The 20,297-nt window shown below is 31.8% G+C and overlaps 2 protein-coding genes across 2 annotated transcripts; both read left to right on the top strand.

Annotated features, from left to right (window-relative positions):
- The first annotated feature begins 3,352 nt into the window (after positions 1–3,352).
- LOC111783313 (tyrosine decarboxylase) lies at positions 3,353–5,895 on the top strand. Its single transcript, XM_023664235.2, has 2 exons — positions 3,353–4,067; positions 4,846–5,895. Exons 1-2 carry the CDS (start codon positions 3,419–3,421, stop codon positions 5,700–5,702), a joined length of 1,506 nt encoding a protein of 501 aa, XP_023520003.2. The 5' UTR covers positions 3,353–3,418; the 3' UTR covers positions 5,703–5,895.
- A 4,033-nt stretch (positions 5,896–9,928) lies between these two features.
- LOC111782666 (phospholipase A1-Igamma1, chloroplastic) lies at positions 9,929–11,681 on the top strand. The gene has a single exon (XM_023663464.2). It carries the CDS (start codon positions 10,032–10,034, stop codon positions 11,622–11,624), a length of 1,593 nt encoding a protein of 530 aa, XP_023519232.2. The 5' UTR covers positions 9,929–10,031; the 3' UTR covers positions 11,625–11,681.
- The last annotated feature ends 8,616 nt before the right edge of the window (positions 11,682–20,297 follow it).

Raw genomic sequence — 20,297 nt, 5'->3', positions numbered from 1 at the left:
TAGAAATTATGATATAATAGATAATAAAAACGTTAAAATTTAGAATATGCTTTAAATTTAAAATTATAATACATATATAAAATTTATAAACATTGAACCTATAAGTCTTTGTTTCAAAAATAGTATAAATACCACTCTCGCAAACCCATTTTTGTAAGAGTATTATTCATATATTTTATATATTTTTATTTGATTTGGGTCAATTTGAAGGTTTTGTCTACGAACTCGAAATCGAACCGATTCAGTTCGGGTTTAGAAAAATGAACTCAACCCATCCGAAATGCTAATTCAACCCAACCCAAGTTTTATAGTTCGGATTGAATTGGTCCGGGTTGTCGGGTTGAATGTACACCCCTAAGAAATACGCTTCATATAATAATATTTCTTTTAATAAAAACTGAAATTGATATTGTTAAAGATTTTATTAATTTATGTACGTGGGTGGGTGAGTAGGATCAATCTTATTGTTAAATTTTTAGACAATCATAAATATTATTCAAAATGGGAAAATAAAAAAGCTTGATAACTTAATTTTTTTAAAATTAAAATTAAAACCTTTTATGAAACGTTAGGTTGGAGTCGAACCATGTTTGGTCAAAGTTTTTAAAATATAAATCTTCTTTTTCAATTATTTTTAATTATTCACAATTCATTTATTTCTAATTAATTTCTCAATTGTACGAATTATACATAATTAAATTTCTTTATAATTTTATAATATTTATTCATTTGAGGACAATAATTTTAATTAAACCAATTTTAAATTATATCATTTATTAATAAACGCAAATTAAATGAAAACTTAATTAGTCAAAATTATCGTAATAATTTCACTTAATAAAATCGAACCAAGTACAATTATTTATTTAAAATTAACTGATCTAATAAACTTTTGAAAATAATTGTGGAAACTAAATGGAAATATTATTTATTTATATAAAAATTTTATTGCATTATCAAACCTACGTATTTTGGACATTCTATTTCTATACATTTTATTTACAGACGTCTTAAAAAAAATCAATCAAATAAATAAATAAAATCTTATAATAAGAGATTTATACTTCTAATATATATATTTTAATTATTTGAATAGTTGTGAATTTAATTCTATTAAATTGGTATAATAAATACCTTCCACTGGCGTCATAAAAATTAGGCATAAATTCCACGTGAAAATATAAATTATTAAATATCTTCATTATTTCTTTTTCTAATTTAATTATGATGGGCCTACTTTTCTTGAATCAAAACGTTACACTATACGTTTTGAAATATTTTACTATTTTTAGTTTTATTTTTTAAAAAAATCATTTTTTTAGTTCGGTGATTATACTGAAGTTGAGAATTATCTGAATTTATAGTCACGAAATGTTATTATTGTATAATAGAAGGGTAGAAATGCAAACAAAAGTAGCACACTTAATCGAGTAGGGTCTCTTTAGCAATTATCATGTTTATTTTACACCCTAATGCATTATTGTAACAGGGAAGAAAAAAAACACCCAAAAAAAATAAATATTGGGTCTTTTGTTTGGTAGAATAGAAAATAAAATTGAAAATAAAAGAATTAACTGAAGAGAAAAAGAGAAAAAGAAAATAATTTATGACGTGTCATGAACTAAATTAGACCATCCATTACACAAAATTATTGAAATAAAATTAATGTTCTCCAGTAATCCTATTAAAATAATTTAGTAGAGAAAAATAGAAAATGACGGAAATATATACACGAATCATTTTTGGATTATAATTCAGATTTTTTTTTTTTCTTTTTGGATCCATTTCACATCAATTCCCGACCGCTTATAGGTAGTTTTAGATAGGTTTTTCTTTTGAAGTGGATACCTGATTGTCAAGTATGTTCGCAATAATCTATCTTCGGAGGCATACGATGATTCTTTCACCATCTCGGGCGTTAATTTACCTACTAAAATATCGCACCATCCCAACATCACAATTCTATTTTTGTCTATATTTCAGAGTAAGCAGGCTTTTGATCCAAGCATTTCTCTATGATATTATGTAATTTTTTACATTTAAAGAAATTGTATACGCGTAGAAAAATTATGGGTTATCAATTTTTAAACGGATTTTAGTTGATATAATTTTTAGATAAAAATTAAATTTATCGCAAAAACATGACTTGAATTAATGGTCCCTTGTAGTCACGCAACTTAGGAAAGCTCTGGTCATTGGTTCATATGCAATCTGTCAATCTTTGTCTAAAAAGTCACTAGATACCATGTGTCTAATCAATGTTCTATAATCCTCTATTCTATGGTTTTCTCATTTTCGAACTCCATTCGGGTTCCAATTGTTATCGAGTTTAAACTCATTGTTTTACAACATATGGTCCTATCGAGGCTCATATCGTTCTTTAGTTCTCATAAAAAGAAAGCTAATTCCTTGGAACTGATCAATTCTCATAATTAGACTATTTAGAGCTTATCGTATCTCATTGTCGAGCTCCTCTAGAGCTCATATAAGTGTTCAAGCTGCAACCTCGTCACGGTGCCAACTCATAATCTTAGCATATCGTAACGAATACTACCAATCGAGACATATTTCTTAGTAGGGATTAGCTAATGTCTCAATACGTCACATAGTTTCATCGCATCAAGGAGGGAACGACTCTCATACCTGCGAACCATCATTTACCTATGTGATCCCTTGCTCCCATTGAACACGTGCATGACGAAAGAACAATTAACGGTCCCTTATCCGCCCTCACATATTAATTATATAGTACTATAAGGTTCATACATTTTAGGTCTCAAACATGTCCATACCAATCATAATCATAAGAATACAAGAGCATATTCCAATCAAATGAGACATGCTCGCTACTAAAAATTAATTGACAACCCTAATACTCCATACATTACACAATCACATCTTAAACAAACTCAATCAATTTATCAAGCAAACAAGAACGAGCTTTCTTCTCTAAATTTCCTTTTTGAATCAACTTAAATCCTAAAGTACGTTACTGACTTAGAGTTCTCGAAAGCTTTATTTACAAGGGCTATGAAATACTCTAATAGCCAGCGCAGTCAGATTCCACGCCCCTGTCCCCACTCCTCCATATCTAGTATTACAAAACTAACTCGTAATATATTTATTTACTTAGTAAATAAATAAATACATATTGAGTGGAATTAAATATAAAAATAAAAGTTAATTAATAATTAAAACCGGTAGGTATGCATCTAAACTATTGAAAAAGGAATTGAATTAAATGAGTGGGTGGGTAAGAATTTAATTAGCATGTGAAATATGAAAGGCAATTAAATTAATGAGTTGGTATATGAATGGAATTCTTATTATAAAATCCACCATTTGGGTGAAGATGAACATCAAGAACCAAATTGAAATTTGGTATTGATTCATCAAATTTTGCATTGAATTTTTGAAAATGGGAAGCATCCATTATGAAAACAACAACAACAACAACATTCATATCACCAACCCATTAGATCCAGAGGAATTCAGAAACCAAGCATACAAAGTTGTTGATTTCATTGCAGATTATTACAAAAACATAGAACAATTCCCAGTTCTTAGCCAAGTTCATCCTGGTTATCTCCGAAAAACCCTTACGCAACAATCCGCTCCGGACGATCCTGAGTGTTTGGAATCCATTCTTCGGGACGTCGACCGATTTGTCGTTCCGGGTATTTCTCATTGGCAAAGTCCTAACTTTTTTGCTTACTTTCCTTCTAGTAGTAGCAGTGCCGGACTTCTCGGAGAAATGCTGAGTACCGGGTTTAATGTCGTCGGGTTCAATTGGGTGTCGTCGCCCGCGGCGACCGAGCTTGAAATGTTGGTGGTTGATTGGTTTGGTGAGATGCTTAAGCTGCCTAAGTCTTTCCTGTTTTCTGGCGGCGGCGGCGGCGGCGGCGGAGGGGTTCTTCAGGGAACCACTTGTGAAGCAATCTTGTCCACTCTGGTGGCTGCTAGGGACCAGAAGCTTAAAGTGATTGGAAGAGATATGTTTAGTAAGCTTGTTGTTTATGGCTCCGACCAAACACATATGTCCTTACAAAAGGCTGCACAGGTCGCAGGTCGGTAAATCCTAGATACAACATATCCTTCACCTCATGCATGTATATATATATATACACACACTTCAACATTGATTTATCTGACCAAAATAATATTAAAATTGAATGTTGGAGATGGAGATTATATTATACGTCTCCTTTTCTGATGTGAGATCTCACATCGGTTGGAGAGGGAAACAAAACACTTCTTATAACAGTGTGAAAACCTCTCCTTAATAGATACGTTTTAAAACCGTAAGGCTGAACGCGAATTCTACCGACTGTTACAAATGATGTCAAAGCTAGATACTGTTCGATGTGCTAGCAAGAACATTGGGCCCTTAAAGGAGATGGATTGTGAGATCGCACATCGGTTGGAGAAGGGAACGAAACATTTATTATAACGGTGTGGAAACCTCTTCCTAACATACGTGTTTTAAAACTGACAGACTAACAATAATACCTAACGGGTCGAAGTAGATAATATCCGTTAGCGGTGAGTTTCGACGGTTACATCTAACCCAATTCTATCCAAATGCTCCACTCACTTTTTACATATATATATTTTTTTTTAAGGTAAAAGATTATGTGTAGTATTAAAATTATGTTGAAGATTATATTATAGAAATTTTTTACATTTTTTAATAGAATTTATATTGAAAAATGGAACTTATAAACAAAATATATATATATATATTAAATAGAAAATGATTTATGAAGTATAAATAAACTATATGATAACGGATGAGAGGAAGGTTATAGGTAATAATATGTTTGATCATTCAAATTTTGGGAGCAGGTTTTGGAGAAGAAAATTTCCGAGTGATCAAGACGACAAAATCGGATTCGTTCGGGCTATCCCCAACCTCCCTAAAAATGGCAATTCAATCCGACATAGAAAAAGGATTCGTGCCACTATACCTATGTGCAACCATCGGAACAACTTCCACCAACGCGGTGGATCCACTCGACTCACTCTGCGAGATAGCTCAACAAAACGGAATTTGGGTTCATGTTGACGCCGCATACGCCGGTAGCGTCTGCATTTGCCCGGAGTTTCGACATTTCCTCGACGGGGTCGAGAAGGCAAATTCATTCAGCTTGAATGCTCACAAGTGGTTCTTCACGGCGCCGGATTGTTGCTGTCTATGGCTGAAGGATCCGTCAGCATTGAGAAACTCTCTCTCAGTGAACCCTTCATATTTGAAGAACAAAGCAACGGATTCCGGCGAAGTTGTGGACTACAAAGACTGGCAAATTACATTGAGTAGAAGGTTTCGTGCCATGAAATTATGGGTTGTCATGAAAAGCTATGGAGTTGCTAATTTAAGGATGTTCTTGAGGAGCCATGTCAAAATGGCTAAGCTTTTCGAGGAGCTTGTGGGGAGGGACGAGAGGTTTGAGGTGGTGGTTCCGAGGAATTTCGGGTTGGTTTGTTTCCGTTTATCGTTTTCTGAAATCGATAAGTCGAACGCGATGAACTTGAAATTGTTGGAAAGGATTAACAAGTCAGGAAAAGCTTATATGACGCATACAATGGTTGCTGGAATGTATTTGATTCGATTTTCTGTGGGTGGGACGATGACGGAGGAACGACATGTCGTTTCAGCGTGGAAGTTGGTGCAGGAGCTAGCTGATGAAATATATTTAATGTAACGTTCATGGTAAGTTGATTGGGATAACGAGGACTTTGTCTTAATCCTACCCTATCTCTTCAGGGGCATTTACAACTTATTGTCATTTGAAAATGAGATTAATTTTATATTTTGAGATTTGAACGTTATGTTGTATTATTTAAAGTTTTTTTTTTGAGATTTCAAATAAAAGCATAATAAACTTTCTTTCGTAATTTTATTTAGGTATTTTCAAAAATTTATTGACACATAATTGATGAAGTTTAATATGTTATAGATGAATGAAGGTTTTTCTTACATCATAATTTATGCTATGCGACCTCATGCATATTTGTGTGTCATGTATATCAAGATACTTTCTCATTATGATAAGTACGAACATGTACATTATGACTTATAGTTTACAATATTTTATGTTTACCATGATATTATGCGGGCTCTTGTCCTGTGGTGTTTAGCACAATCCATTAGCAAGTACTAGCCCGAAGAGCCAAGCCTAAAGAGTGTGCAAGCCCGCGTAATGGACTCATACTCCTATGCATGAATCATATGAAAGAAAGTATTACACATCCAACCTTACCAAACTAAAACGCTGACCATGCTCGAAGGATTTTTGGAGAATTCGATGAATCCAAGTTGTTTAACTTTGCCATCAACGAAAGAACAAGGAAAATGCTTCAAAATTGACTTTGTTTTTTTTGTTTGGACTACGACCAATCAAATTTTTTCTTAGCTTTGGAGACAAGAAAGTAAATGTTGACTTCTTCCTAATCGCGTTGTCGGTCAACTTTTTCTTCCATTTTGTTTTCTATATGCCTAATTTATTTATACATATATACACATTAGTAAAAATATTCTTAAATTTTGTATTTTATTTAAAAAATATATTTTTAATCTTTCAAAAATTTAAATACTATTTTATAAAATCTAAAAAAATACTTTTGAAAGAGTCGCTACTTTGGTCCAAAAAAATTCTTGAACTTTTTTTTTATTAATATCATTAATGTTTTTATTATTATAAAGTTTAAAAATATAATTACCAAAAATACTTATTAAATTTTAAAAATAACGTTAATACTCTTAATACTTATAAAAAAAAACAAGTTTAAAAAGGTTCTTACCGTCGATCCGTCAATATATGGACATAAACTATATATTGACAATTCATAAAATTTTTAATATTACTTTTGAAGGTTCACGAGTATCCAATGTAGAAATGTAGAAATTTAAAAGTGTTTTTGAATTTTAAAACTTACAAAATTTATAATTTTTTTTTTTAAAAAAATTAGAATATCAATCCAAACTCAAAGTGAGTTTTGAAATAATTTTGGAAATTAAAAGGGAAAATTTTAAACACTTTCAAAATTAAAGAGTATTTTTTAAACAAATTATTAAAGACAATTTTTTTTATATATATTTAAATGCATTTTTAATTTTTATTTTTTTTTTAAATTTAATTTAAGGATATTATTCCAATTTTAAAAGTTAGTAAGCATTTTTAAAATAGTGTGGAAAATTTAGAAATATTATATTAAGAAAGTTGGTAATTTTAGCACTAAGTTATTTTTAGTTTATTAGATTACCATTTAAACTTAGATTAATATTATCATTTTTACTATATAGATTAGATTCTCAAATTTGAAGACTTGTTAAAATAATATATATACGGGAAAAAACCATTTAAACTTTGAAATAATCCGTAAATAGAAAATAAGATAAACATAATACATATTCCAATCATTTAAAGTTTTTATCTTTTTAGTAAATTATTTAAATTTTAGAATAAAAATATAAAAATTAAGATATGTTATCTGGAATGGGCTGGTTTTGGACCATTCAGATATTTTTACAATGCATTTTGTCGTTTTATCTATTTTAAAAATACATTTAATTCCAAATAATAGACTTGTCGGAGAAAATTTATTATTTTCAGATTTTATTTTATTTTTTATTGAAAAGTATCTTGGAGTACTATAATTAAATTATTATATATGTAACTAGCATTACACAAAGTTAATGAAGCATCGATCAACATTATAACGACAATTACTTAGAAACAAAAGGAAATATATATTTAATTAAATTAATATATTATGACCCGATTAAGTCCTTATTACATATATGTTAAAAACGGTTCAAGCAGCTAGAAAGTTATAAAGAAAAATTATTTTCCTTCCTAATAATAAAAAAAAATTAAGTTATCACTTCATGCATGACATATCTAATATGCGACGAAAAACCTTTAAAATAATTTACTGAAACTTATAAAGTTTGGCATCGAAAAAACTTTCTCGGCTGACTAACTTTATAAGTTTTAGTGATATGAACTACGACCAAGGAATTTACATACCTCAAAGTCCAATTATAAGGACGAAAGCCAAGAAAATACAACAAACCTTGTACACTTATATTCAAGCTATGGTAAGCTCATCAAAAGAAATTCTAGAAGACATTTGAGACCTCCGTTATATGTTGTGCAAAGTTAAGTTTCAAAGAGATGCATTAAATGCACTTTAAGTAAATTTAATGAACTCAGTTAAATTTATGGAACTAGTCCAAGAATGACTCACAAGCACATTTCATTCATGGCACTATTTAATTATAATCTAAATATTTATTTGTCATATTTAACCTAGTTTTTAATATAGGAGTTAAGGCTATAATGTAACCTAGGTTACCATATTCCACCCTTAACTAGCCATTTTAATATGGAGGTTAGGAGTATTTCTCATTTACTAACCAATTTAATTTGGGAGTTACATGTCACATATGTTCCGGCTATAAAGGCTATATAAAACCTTATTTTCCTGGATTAGAAACATGATATTTTGGAATATTTTTTTTAGCTTTGTTGAGAGCTAAGATTTTATTTGCAAATTCTTGTGTTTAGACCTTAATGCTAGAGTCATTCGAGTAGTATTGATCAAACCTCTTGTAGAGTGATTCGAATTACGAGTTTAGAAACGAATTTTCTTTCCTCTTGATCCTAATCATCAAAGTAATTTGTTTCATACTTTTCCTTGGGTTGATTCTATGTCACTTAATCTTGGTTAGATAAGGTTATTTCTCTCGAGCATCCATAATTTTTGTGCAAATATAAGAATTTTTGGTATATCTATAAATATATATTTCAAAATTAAATGGAAGAAAAAATGGTAGAAATATAAGAATTTAATTTGTGTGGAAATATAAAATAAATATTGGATTAGATGGGGATGAAGGGAAGAATAATTTGGTATATCTATAAATATATATTTTAGTGAAACCATAGTCCGAAAATGGTGGCTTTACAATAATTGTACTTACTAAAAATATGGAGCAAGTACATTTTCCATCTTTATTAATTATAATATAAGATAAGACCAAATATAATTTTTAAATCACCCATTTTCACCAAATTAAATTTGTCTCTATTACGCTTAAAATATAATAATAATAATAATTTTTTTTTTTTTGGTGAAATACAAATTTTTATTCAAGATTAACACCCGTCCTGGAATAATAAGAGTTTCGTATGGCTTGTTAGGAATAGCGACTCTCTACAATGGTATGATATTGTCCACTTTAAGCATAAGTTCTCATGGCTTTGTTTTGGACTTCCTGAAATGCCTCTTACCAATGAAGATAGTATTCCTCGCTTATAAACACATGATTTTCCACTAAATTAACCAATATGAAACTCATTCCTAATAATTCTTAACACAGCTAGCCACTCTCCGAGGTCAAAGACACGGTTGTACCATATTCAAAGTTGGGGGAGTTAAAAAATTTCAATGATCCAAAAAACTCAATCAACTCATTAGAATCTTCTTTCTCGAAATTTACTCGAAAATGGTCGAGTTCTTGGAAACTTCATAGGACCTAATCTGTCGGACCATTGGTCTCCAAGTCATATTAATTAATTATTACCAGCCAGCCAAGCACGTCCAAAAAATAAATTAAATAAATTAAATAAATTGAATAAATTTCAAAATTACTGAATTCTTACCCGGCGGCTTTGAATTTCTTCCCAAAATTTAGGCCCCATCTACATCTAATATTATTATATTTGCAAATTGACCTCATGTATTTATTACACATAAAATGACATGAACGCCCTTCTATAACCCACCAATAATAATCCGCCACGTCTAACTACAGTTTCGTTGACCGTTTTACTAGCCTCCAATACCCTCCCTTCTCCTCGTTGACTTGACCACGTCATCCCTAACCCGTCCGTAAGGGGTTCGTCTTCTATAAATTCTGAAGAAATCAATTCATTTCACCCCAAAGAAAAAGAAAATTATCCATTTTCTATCTCATTTTCTCTGCATTTTTTCTCGGCAACCAAACAGAAAGCTTGAGCTTAGCCATGGAGGGGAGAATCGTGACGCCGAGAGGAGTCCCACTGAAAAGAGTAACGATGTTAAGAAACGGAACGAAGAAGACGAAATGGTATTGGAAATTGAAATGGGGGATCCGATTAAGAGCCATAAAAAATGCTCTGTCTTCTTCCTTACACAACCAGCGCCGCCGTTTGACATGTGCTACCGCCACCGGCCAACTAACTCCCGTCAATGGTGCAGCGTCGCCGCTTGTAATTCAGCCATCGAAATCAACTGCTAAGAAAAACGACCTCCGTTTAGCAAAGCCACTCGCCTCGCTCCTCCGTATGCCACAACGCGCCGCTGACTTCGTCGACTACGGCAACCACATGACCCCAACATTCTCCCCTCGTGATAAAATCGCCGATGTATGGCGTGACCTCCACGGCGGTTCTAATTGGGAAGGTCTACTAGATCCCCTCCACCCCTTCCTCCGCCGCGAGCTTGTTAAATACGGCGAGTTCGCTCAAGCCACGTACGACGCTTTTGACTTCGACCCACTTTCTGAATTCCGCGGCAGCTGTAGATACAACCGCCATAAGCTCCTCCACGAATTGGGTCTGGCTCAAAACGGCTACAAAGTGACTAAATACATCTACGCCTTGTCCCCTGTTGACGGTCCGGATTGGTTCGAGAGTTCCAAAATCGGCGAGGTGTGGAGCAGAGATTCGAATTGGATGGGGTTTGTAGCCGTTAGTAACGACGAGGAGAGCGAGAGAATCGGGCGGCGGGATATCCTCGTGGCCTGGAGAGGAACGGTAACCCCAACGGAATGGTACATCGATCTGAAAACCAAGCTGAAAAAAATCGACCGGAGCGACAGGAAAATCAAAGTCCAACGTGGGTTCTTAACAATTTACAAATCGAAAGACGAGGAATCAAAATTCAACAAAACCAGCGCGTCAGAGCAGGTAATGGAGGAGCTACATAGACTAATCGATTTCTTCACACAAAAGGGCGACAGAGAAATCAGCCTAACAATTGTCGGACACAGCCTAGGCGGCGCGCTGTCGCTTCTGACAGCCTACGAGGCAGGGGCATCATTTCCCGACATCCACGTGAGCGTAATATCATTCGGAGCGCCAAGAGTGGGGAATTTAGCATTCAGGGAGAAATTAAACGAGATGGGTGTGAAGACACTCCGAGTAGTGATACGACAGGACATTGTCCCCAAGCTTCCGGGGCTGTTCGTGAATTCGATTGTGAACAAGCTGAGTGCAGTGACAGGGAAGCTGAATTGGCTGTACAGACATGTGGGGACGCAGCTGAAAATGGACATGTACATGTCGCCGTACTTGAAGAGGGAGTCGGACATGTCGGGGAGCCATAATTTGGAGATATATCTGCATTTGGTGGATGGGTTTGTGAGTAGGAGGGGGAAGTTCAGGTGGAATTCGAGGAGGGATGTGGCGTTGGTGAATAAAGGGAGCGATATGCTTGTGGAAGAGCTGAGGATTCCGGAGTTTTGGTATCAGTTGCCGCATAAGGGATTGGTGAAGAACAGGTTTGGGAGATGGGTTAAGCCTGGGAGGAACGCTGAGGATATTCCTTCTCCCTTCTCTCGTCCTTCCAATATTTGATTGTTCTTTTGTTTTTCTCACTTGTTCATCAACTACATCATTCTTTTGTTTTCTTTATTGCTGTTGTGTTCTATCTAATACCACTCTAACTTTTACCATTTAACATTTTGGATAGTTGGGAAGATGTTCATTTAACTTCCGAGATCGAAATGTTGTGGGGATTCGGAAGAGGAAATCCCCACAAAAATCAGGATAGAGAGACTAGGGATAGCCTCCTATTTCAATCCGCATCTTCCATACCTCCTAAATTTCTAATGTAGGATGAAAAGTTGCAAATAATGATGTTCAGGTTTAGGCCATGCAAGGAGCCACTTCCAATGAGTGGAGAATCATAAATAAGAAATGAAAGAGGGAGTGACGAGAGATTTTTTTTCATAAACTGAATATCAAAATTATAATGAACTATTTAATCTTTTAAAAAATTTATATTAAAATACTATGTCAGAAATGTTCATATAACTTATGAAACTAAGCCTCTATACGAATTTAATCTTGGTTAAATTTTTGTTTGGAATCATGCATTTATTATTTAATTATTTTACTAGTTAATTGATAATTATATACGCATGCTTTGTAAACTAATAAATTAAGCAATTAGTTTTGACGTGTGTTTTTTTATTTTATTTTATTTTATAATTAAACCAACGTTAAAATAAATTTAATTATATTCATAACAAAAATATATTTCTCAACTTTTAAAATTTATTATTTCAAAAATTGTATTAATATTAAACAAAAATTTTAAAAAGTCCATGAATATATTACGAAAACGTTTATCTATACTTCATAGATCACCTATTTCATCAATGTTGTCTCTCTCTTCTAAGTCGTAACGACTTGATGTCTTATTAAAAATAAGGTCGTCACTTCATGTATGATATGACTAGCATGTATAGAAAACATTTATTTAAAATATTTCATAAAATTTTTCATAGATTTATTATTGTCATAAAACAAGAAGGTAGAATATATATGACGTAAATTTAAATAAATAAAATCAAGCACTAATCTATCATACGCCTACCACAAACATAAATAAACTAACTTTGATATTGTCATTCGTACCGATGCCTTTAACATGACCCAAAAAAATAAGAATAGCATGTGATTTGAATATTTTAAAAAATACTTAGTAAATAACATTTTTGTTAAGGTCGAGAAATGCAAACACGTGCGATATAGAGAGACCTATCCTTTTATAAAAACATCGTGGCATGACCTTACACAGTCTACGCACACACACATTGACCCACCATGTAGCTTCGTGTACGTACCTCCTAGTTCTAGCTCGTGGGCTGGCTCACGCTCACGCTACCAACACCACAAAAGAAAAGTGCCTGCAAATAGTCATTTTATGAGCATATTAAAACATAAATATAACAAATTTTAACACCCAAATAATCAATTTGTTTGAAGTTATCATTTATGAAAAGAAAATTATAAAAAAAAAAAAAAAAAAAAATTAGTTCAACTGAATCCAACAAAATTGAGGCCAGGCCCATGTCTTTTCTTTTAGTTTCGGCCCAATCCCTGGGCCTGTTCATCAAATGGGCCGCTTCCTTTTTCCTTCGCCTCATTTTTATCATTAATGAAAACCCAAACTAATAAGTAAATTAATCAATTTAAACTCTACATCTTATAAATTAATCTATTTTTACTCCATTTTCATTTAAAATTAATTCAAAAAACGTCTAATAATTTAACTCATTACTACTTATTTAACTCTCTAATTGACACTAATCTCCACTAATTTCGACATTTAAAGACGTGTTATTAGATGTGTAAAGATTATGCATCCGAGATTTTAAATTGATTTTTCCTTTCTAAAAAAATTATTTTGGGGTGAATTTAATATATTTATTTTGTATTCTTTTACCAAAAAAAAATCTAGTTTATGACTCAGCTTTGAACAAAAAAAAATATATTTTACCAAAAAATAATAATAAATAAAAGAAAGACAATAATGAATAATAAACATATTCTCCTCTCTGGCCTATACTCTATTTTTTTTTTTTTTTTTTTTCATATTCTCAATAACCCAAATCTTTTATATAATATTGCTAAATATAATTATTTTCTTTTTAAAATTCTTGAATACAATGTTTAGTGTTTTAAAATTAAGCTTATAAACACGGTTTTCTGCTTTTTCATATATTTTTATTATAATATTTTTTAGAATTCAAATGTTTCTACCACATGTTGTAGTCTTTCGAACTTGAACTAGATTTTCTCGAACATTATTGGTAGAAAATGATATGAAAACAAAGAAATTTATGGAGAAAGCTCATAGGCAAATATTGTCCTCTTTGAGCTCTATTTTAACCTCTGACCGATATTGTTTTCTTTGAGCTTCCTCTCAAGCCTACTGCTAACCTATATTGTATTTTTTTGTTTTTTTACTAATAGACTTCCCTTTAAGATTTTAAAATAGTCTACTATGTTCGTTCCTGTTTCTAAGCAACGTGAATCTCACTTTTAAATACTAAAAATAAAAAATAAAAAGGCGAGAAAAAGGAATAATAAAAAAAAAAATGAAGTATGATATAGTGGTGTATATAATTAAAGTGGGGTTGGTGTAAATTAAAGTAAATTAATAATCTCCAAAGTTGGGTTTAAATGAATAGATTAGTAGCTAAGATTAGCAAAAAAAGTTATAATTAATCAATGCTTTAAGAGACCTAATGATGTGTATTTTAAAGTGGGTCCTCCATTAAGTATTTGTTAATTAGATTCTTACTTGGACCTTAAATATTCTTCATGTTTACCTAATTAATCAAATCTTTTTAATTTAATAATCCATCTAAAACACTAAGGTTTTGCTTAATTTGTTATTATTAATTTCAACCCTTCAAAACAAACATATATACTATGTAAACATCATTAATAATTCAACCATCATTCATTCAAAACATTATAATAATCCACAACTCATACATTCGTTTACCAAAGGTTAATATCTCGTATGTTGAATCAGACATCTGTAATTACATTTGAATGAGAGCGATTTTGATAATAGTTAAGAACGGCTCAACAAGATGCACATTTCTTTTCGGTAACCCAATCATTGGAACTTCAAAGTTAAACGTGTTTTTTGCTTGAAGCAAAACCAAATCTATGTTGGATAGCGTTTTGAAATTTTTCCTAAGATGCATATAAGTAAGGACAAATATGCTGAAAAAATTTCTTGTTGGTTTGTGGGGATAGTCGAAGCAAGAAGTAATGCGATCATATTGGGACACTCAGGTGCCGAATATCCAAATCTTTAGCATAAAGCGTGACACGATAGCTTGCTAAAATTGCATACTTATGCGAGGAGTAAGTTTCGATGGATATTTGTAGATTTGAAGGGGAGAAGAGCTTAGTATTAATTCTAAAACGCTTCTAAAACCTGAACTAATTAAATTCCTAGTAACCCATTTTTTTCCTTTTTAAACTTCAAAACACCCTTGATCGTGCATCATCAAAATTAGGACAATCTCTACCAAGATTAAATATTTCTCCAGATTCAGGTATAATCGGTCAAATACCCACTCTTGGTTTACTCACGGACAACCTAGAGTGGTGCTTCACCGACGACAACGAAGATTAATAAATTCTCTTAAAAATTAATAAAATTTTAGGGATGTGAGACCCTTTTCTTACACTCAGATTTAGGAACATGATACAAAGATGATTAGAAAATGGTGGGCAAAAAATTCACATTAAACCCAAAAAAAAAAAAAACATAATAATAATAATTCTAATAAAACTTTATCTTGTCACCCAAAACATTATCAAGCAAATGTCAACACTGTCTTGTTTTTGTTTTTGAAGGGAAAAAAAGAGAAAAAATTAATTAATTAATTAATTAAAAAAAGGTCAAAGTCAAAGTCAAAGGGTAATTGATATGTTTTTTGTTGATGTTTTTTCCAGCATGGCATGGTTTTGAGAATGTTTGAGTAATGGCCAAACCCCCTCTTTTTAATCACTAATTATCATCATTAATGACCCACTTAATCGCATGTCCACGTCAACGGAGCATTTAATCATTCCTTTTGTCTAAACAACATTAAATAGAGACGTTTATTTAAGAGGTAGAACTTAGATGTTTATTTAGATTGGAATAAGAGAAAAAATTGGACCCGCTTCATAGACAACTCTAGTATTACATACCGATCACGATATTTGCGTTAATTAATTAAATTATATTAAAATTAACTTTATTAAGTTTAAACAAATATTATTATTATTATTATTATTATTATTATTATTATTTGGAGAATTAGAGGTTTCTCTCTCTCTCACATGTTGAATATGCAACTTTTTGTCTTTGAAGAGAGTTTCAATCCTTTTGTTTGTAATTGAAACATCATAATTACATTTTTAAATGTATAAAAAAAAAAAAAAACATCAAAAACAAACTCCAAACCCATCATGATTCATGTTTAATATTCCTCAAAACTTTCGAAAATCACTGTTCTTTACATTATTGCCTTTTCTTTTTACAACTATAAATTATATAAATAATAAAGATCAAATATCTATTTAAATTACCGATTGTCGTCAATTTCATAATTTTTAAAACACTTCTGTTAGGAAGAGATTTTCAGTGTAAGAAGTGTTTCGTTCTCCTCTCCAACTAATATAAGATCTCACACGGAGACTCGCTCGACGAAGTAGAGAATCTTCGATAGAGAATAAGAGAGAACGCAAATAAATTTTTTCTTATCAATTAGACCGGACTTAAGACAAAAAGCACAAAATTAAATTATTATAATTTATAATGTAGGCATATATTTCTTTTTTACTTATTTAGTATATATAAAAGGTAAAATGTTACGCTGTAATATTAAAATTTTATTAATATTTTGATCGTATTTTTTTATTTATGAAATATTATTAAATTTATTATGATATTTTATACCAAATGATTCATTAAAAATGGTTTAAAAAAATATAAAAAAAAGTGAAATAAGGACAAAATAAATAATTAAATTAAATTAATTTTTTATTTTTTTTATATAAAAAGTCATTTTCTTGAAAGTCACTCTCGGCTCCGTCAAAAAAGGAGGAGCGATGAAATCTAGTGAACAAATTTCGTGGGGCCCGCAAATCTAAACCCTCCACGCTGTTCTTTTTTGACCTCCGCTTTTTTTTATTATTATTTTTTATCTAATTTAATTTTAGTTTTTATATTTTTAAATCCTTAATTTTATTGCTAATTTCAATACATCTTAAATTATAATTTATTACTATTTTCTTTCATTTTTTTATCATCTTAAATTATAATTTAACCATTTTAAAAATAATTTAAAATTATTATTAAAATCTCAAAATTAATTATTTTTTAATATAGCTAAAAAAACATTATATATTAATGGGTTGAACGGGGCGAGGTGGAGACGGGGACGAGAATATAATCTCGTCCTCAACCTCATTTATCTAACGAAAAAAATGTTCCCCACTCCCTCCCCCATTCCCCACTCGTCGTTTGAGACGGGTCCCTACTGTTGGATGATTGAAGTCCCACATCGGCTAATTTAGGGAATGATCATGGGTTTATAAGTGAGGAATACTAACTCCATTGGTGTGAGGCCTTTTGGGGAAGCTCAAAGCAAAGCCATGAGAGCTTATGCTCAAAGTGGACAATATCATACCATTGTGGAGAGTCGTGTTCGTCTAACACCTACGTGCCCAATTCTGATTCATGAGACAATATTTTCGTCTTCTATTTCTTTTGGAAATAAATAAATAAATAAATATCCTTATCTTTTCAATTTCCACCCACGAGTCACCTCTCTCTCAATAATTTGAGGTAACCATCAATGCATGCCATGGTCGGTGTTGAGTTCTTGAGGATTGCATTCCGTTGTCGACTTCTCTTTCACTTGCTTTTTCAAAGTAAGAAGGGGTCGTTGTGACCTAGCTCGAGAGTAGTGCGCTCATCATCGAAAGGATTCCTTATGTGTTCTTTACTCGATACTGAAAAGATCCATTCTTCGTAACTCAAAACGTTTGAGATCTCTATAAATCTGATGAATTAGATGCGAAAAGTTTGGAGTTGGAAAATGGAATTTATTAATAGTTGAAATGAAGAGAAGGTGAATGTTGGGAAATTAAAATATTGAGGACCCACTAAGATAAGAGGTATCAAAATGCATGGAACCCAGCTATAAGTGGTGACACATTTCCTCATTTAATACCATACTTTATCCAAAGGGGTCCATAACCCCATATCTCATGTTAAATCCTTTTCCCAATTACCCCTTTCTTAATTCTACGCTTCAATCTCTCGTTTTTACTTTTAAAATATCTATATTCGAACAATTTCTTTTGTTGTTTAAAAATCGTCGGTTACTCATTGACAGCCAAGCTATCTTGATTCTTGAGTATACGTGAATTCTAGTGCTTGAAAGGAGTAGTATGATTGATTCAAGAAAGCTTCTCACTACTCTTATGGAAGTCGATGGGTTTGTGTGAGATCCCAGGTTGGATGGAGAGAGAAACGAAATATTCCTCATAAGAGTGGAGAAACTTTAACCTAATAGACGCATTTTAAAACCGTGTGGCTGACGGCGATACGTAATGAGCCAAAGCGAATAATATCTACTAGCGGTGGGGTTGGACTGTTACAAATGGTATTAGAACTAGACACCGGGCGGTGTGCCAGCAAGAACACTGGGCCCCCAAAAGAGTTGGATTGTGAGATCCCACATAGGTTCGAGAAGGGAATAAAACACTCTTACAAGGGTGTGGAAACCTCTCCATAGTTGACGCATTTTAAAACCGTGAGACTGACGGTGGTACGAAATGAGCCAAAGCGAATAATATCTATTAGCGGTGGGCTTGGACTGTTACAAATGATATTAGAGCTAGACACCGGGTGGTGTGTCAGCAAGGACACTAGGCCCCCAAGAGGGTTGGATTGTGAGATCCCACATTGGTTGCAGAGAGAGAATGAAACACCCTTATAAAGATGTGGAAACCTCTCCATAGTTGACACGTTTTAAAACCGTGAGGCTAACAACAATACGTAACGAACCAAAACAAACAATATCGACTAGTGGTGGGCTTAGGCTGTTACAGTTTGACTCCTAGACGCAAGCCTTCACCTCCGAAGATGGCGTCCTAAATGCTCAAGCCAAATTCTTGATGATAGTAGTGATATGAATGTTGGATTTGTTTATGTCAAATAAGTCCCTGAACTTTCAAATTTGTATATAATATATTCTTGAATTTTCAACTTCTCACCTAATAAGTCATAGATCACGTAAACACAAAATCAAAAGTTCAAGAACATAGATGAAGTTCACGAACTAAATTTGAACCTAATTGAAAGTGAAAGGTTTAGTTGAAGAAAAAAAGATAATAGAAGAACATGTGCTAGGGCCATTTTGTTTCCAATTCTCTTGGTTTAAGATATTAAGGCCAACTTTGGTTCCTATCCCAATCCACATGGGTGTAATCAATGAAAGCTTTTGATATGAAGCCCACTTTTTCCAACCATATCAATATACATTCATCTCAACACACAAATTAGGATATTAATTTATAATATCTCTATTTTCATTCAATATTCCACTTAATTATAAATACAAAAAACTACCAAATGGGTTCGACTACTTTCAATTTTTTTTAGGATACGAAGATTTGAACCATCGACCTTAAAAAAATAAATGGTATAGTTTGTGGGTTTTTTTTAATTATTCAAACTTTTAAAATTTTTATCGAAGCAATATATATCAATCGATTAAATTAGGTCGGGATTCATGTTCAACGCGAGTGTGATTAGAGTCGTGGGGGAAAATTCTACCACAACCTACACCTGAGAAACGACCGATTCAAAAAGCAATAGTGCGTCACTCAGCCTCGGGTCCCGTCATAACTCTTTTGGGTCCCCCATTGTCCTCCCTATCATTTTTATTACTCATTCACTCGGTATTATTATATTAACAAAAGTAGTATTTTTCTAAAAATATCTCTATACTATCAAATATTCAATTTTTTTTAGGATAATAGCCATTTAATTTTAAAAAGAGTTTTAAAATCATTCTTGTCGTTAGTTTTAGATGAAAATCATTAGTTCATTTCAAAAATACGTCGATCACAAGTATTATTGCTCTTAGTACTATGTCTAAAAATTACGTGAAATCTTAAAAGTAAGATTAACTCTCTTTATTTTTAAGATAATTTTTTTTAAAAAAGTCTTTATCGTTAACATATGAATAACCGTTTATCAATAACTCTTTCAAAACTTTTTAATATTATTTTTGAAGGTTTATGAGCATTCTTGAAGCCCGATATGGTAAGGGTATTTATTTATTTATTTATTTATTTTTTTAAATTAAGAGTATTAATAAAACTTTTGAAAATTTAAGAGTGTCGTTAAACATTTATGAAAGCAAAGAGGCATTTTTAAAACTATTTTAAAAAATATTTTCCAAACAAAATATTAATGGTTTCATCTAAAAATTATAGTCAAAATTTAAAGGATTTTTTAAAATTAATTTAACATATTTTTATTATTGTTGACTAAAAAAATTAAAAATACTTTTAATTTTTAAATTTTTGTCAAAATAACAATTTAGCCTTATTTCCATAATAGTTTACAAGTAAAAAAGAAATTAAACAAAAAATTTATTTTAAAAAACATAATAGAAGTTGTTTGCAATATATTAATATATTAATAATCCA

The sequence above is a fragment of the Cucurbita pepo genome, chromosome 20 (genome assembly GCF_057944985.1).
Source record: "Cucurbita pepo subsp. pepo isolate OVF chromosome 20, ASM5794498v1, whole genome shotgun sequence".
Lineage (NCBI taxonomy): Eukaryota > Viridiplantae > Streptophyta > Magnoliopsida > Cucurbitales > Cucurbitaceae > Cucurbita > Cucurbita pepo.
The sequence above is the reverse complement of the archived record's forward strand: the minus strand, read 5'-3'. Positions and strand labels throughout refer to the sequence as shown.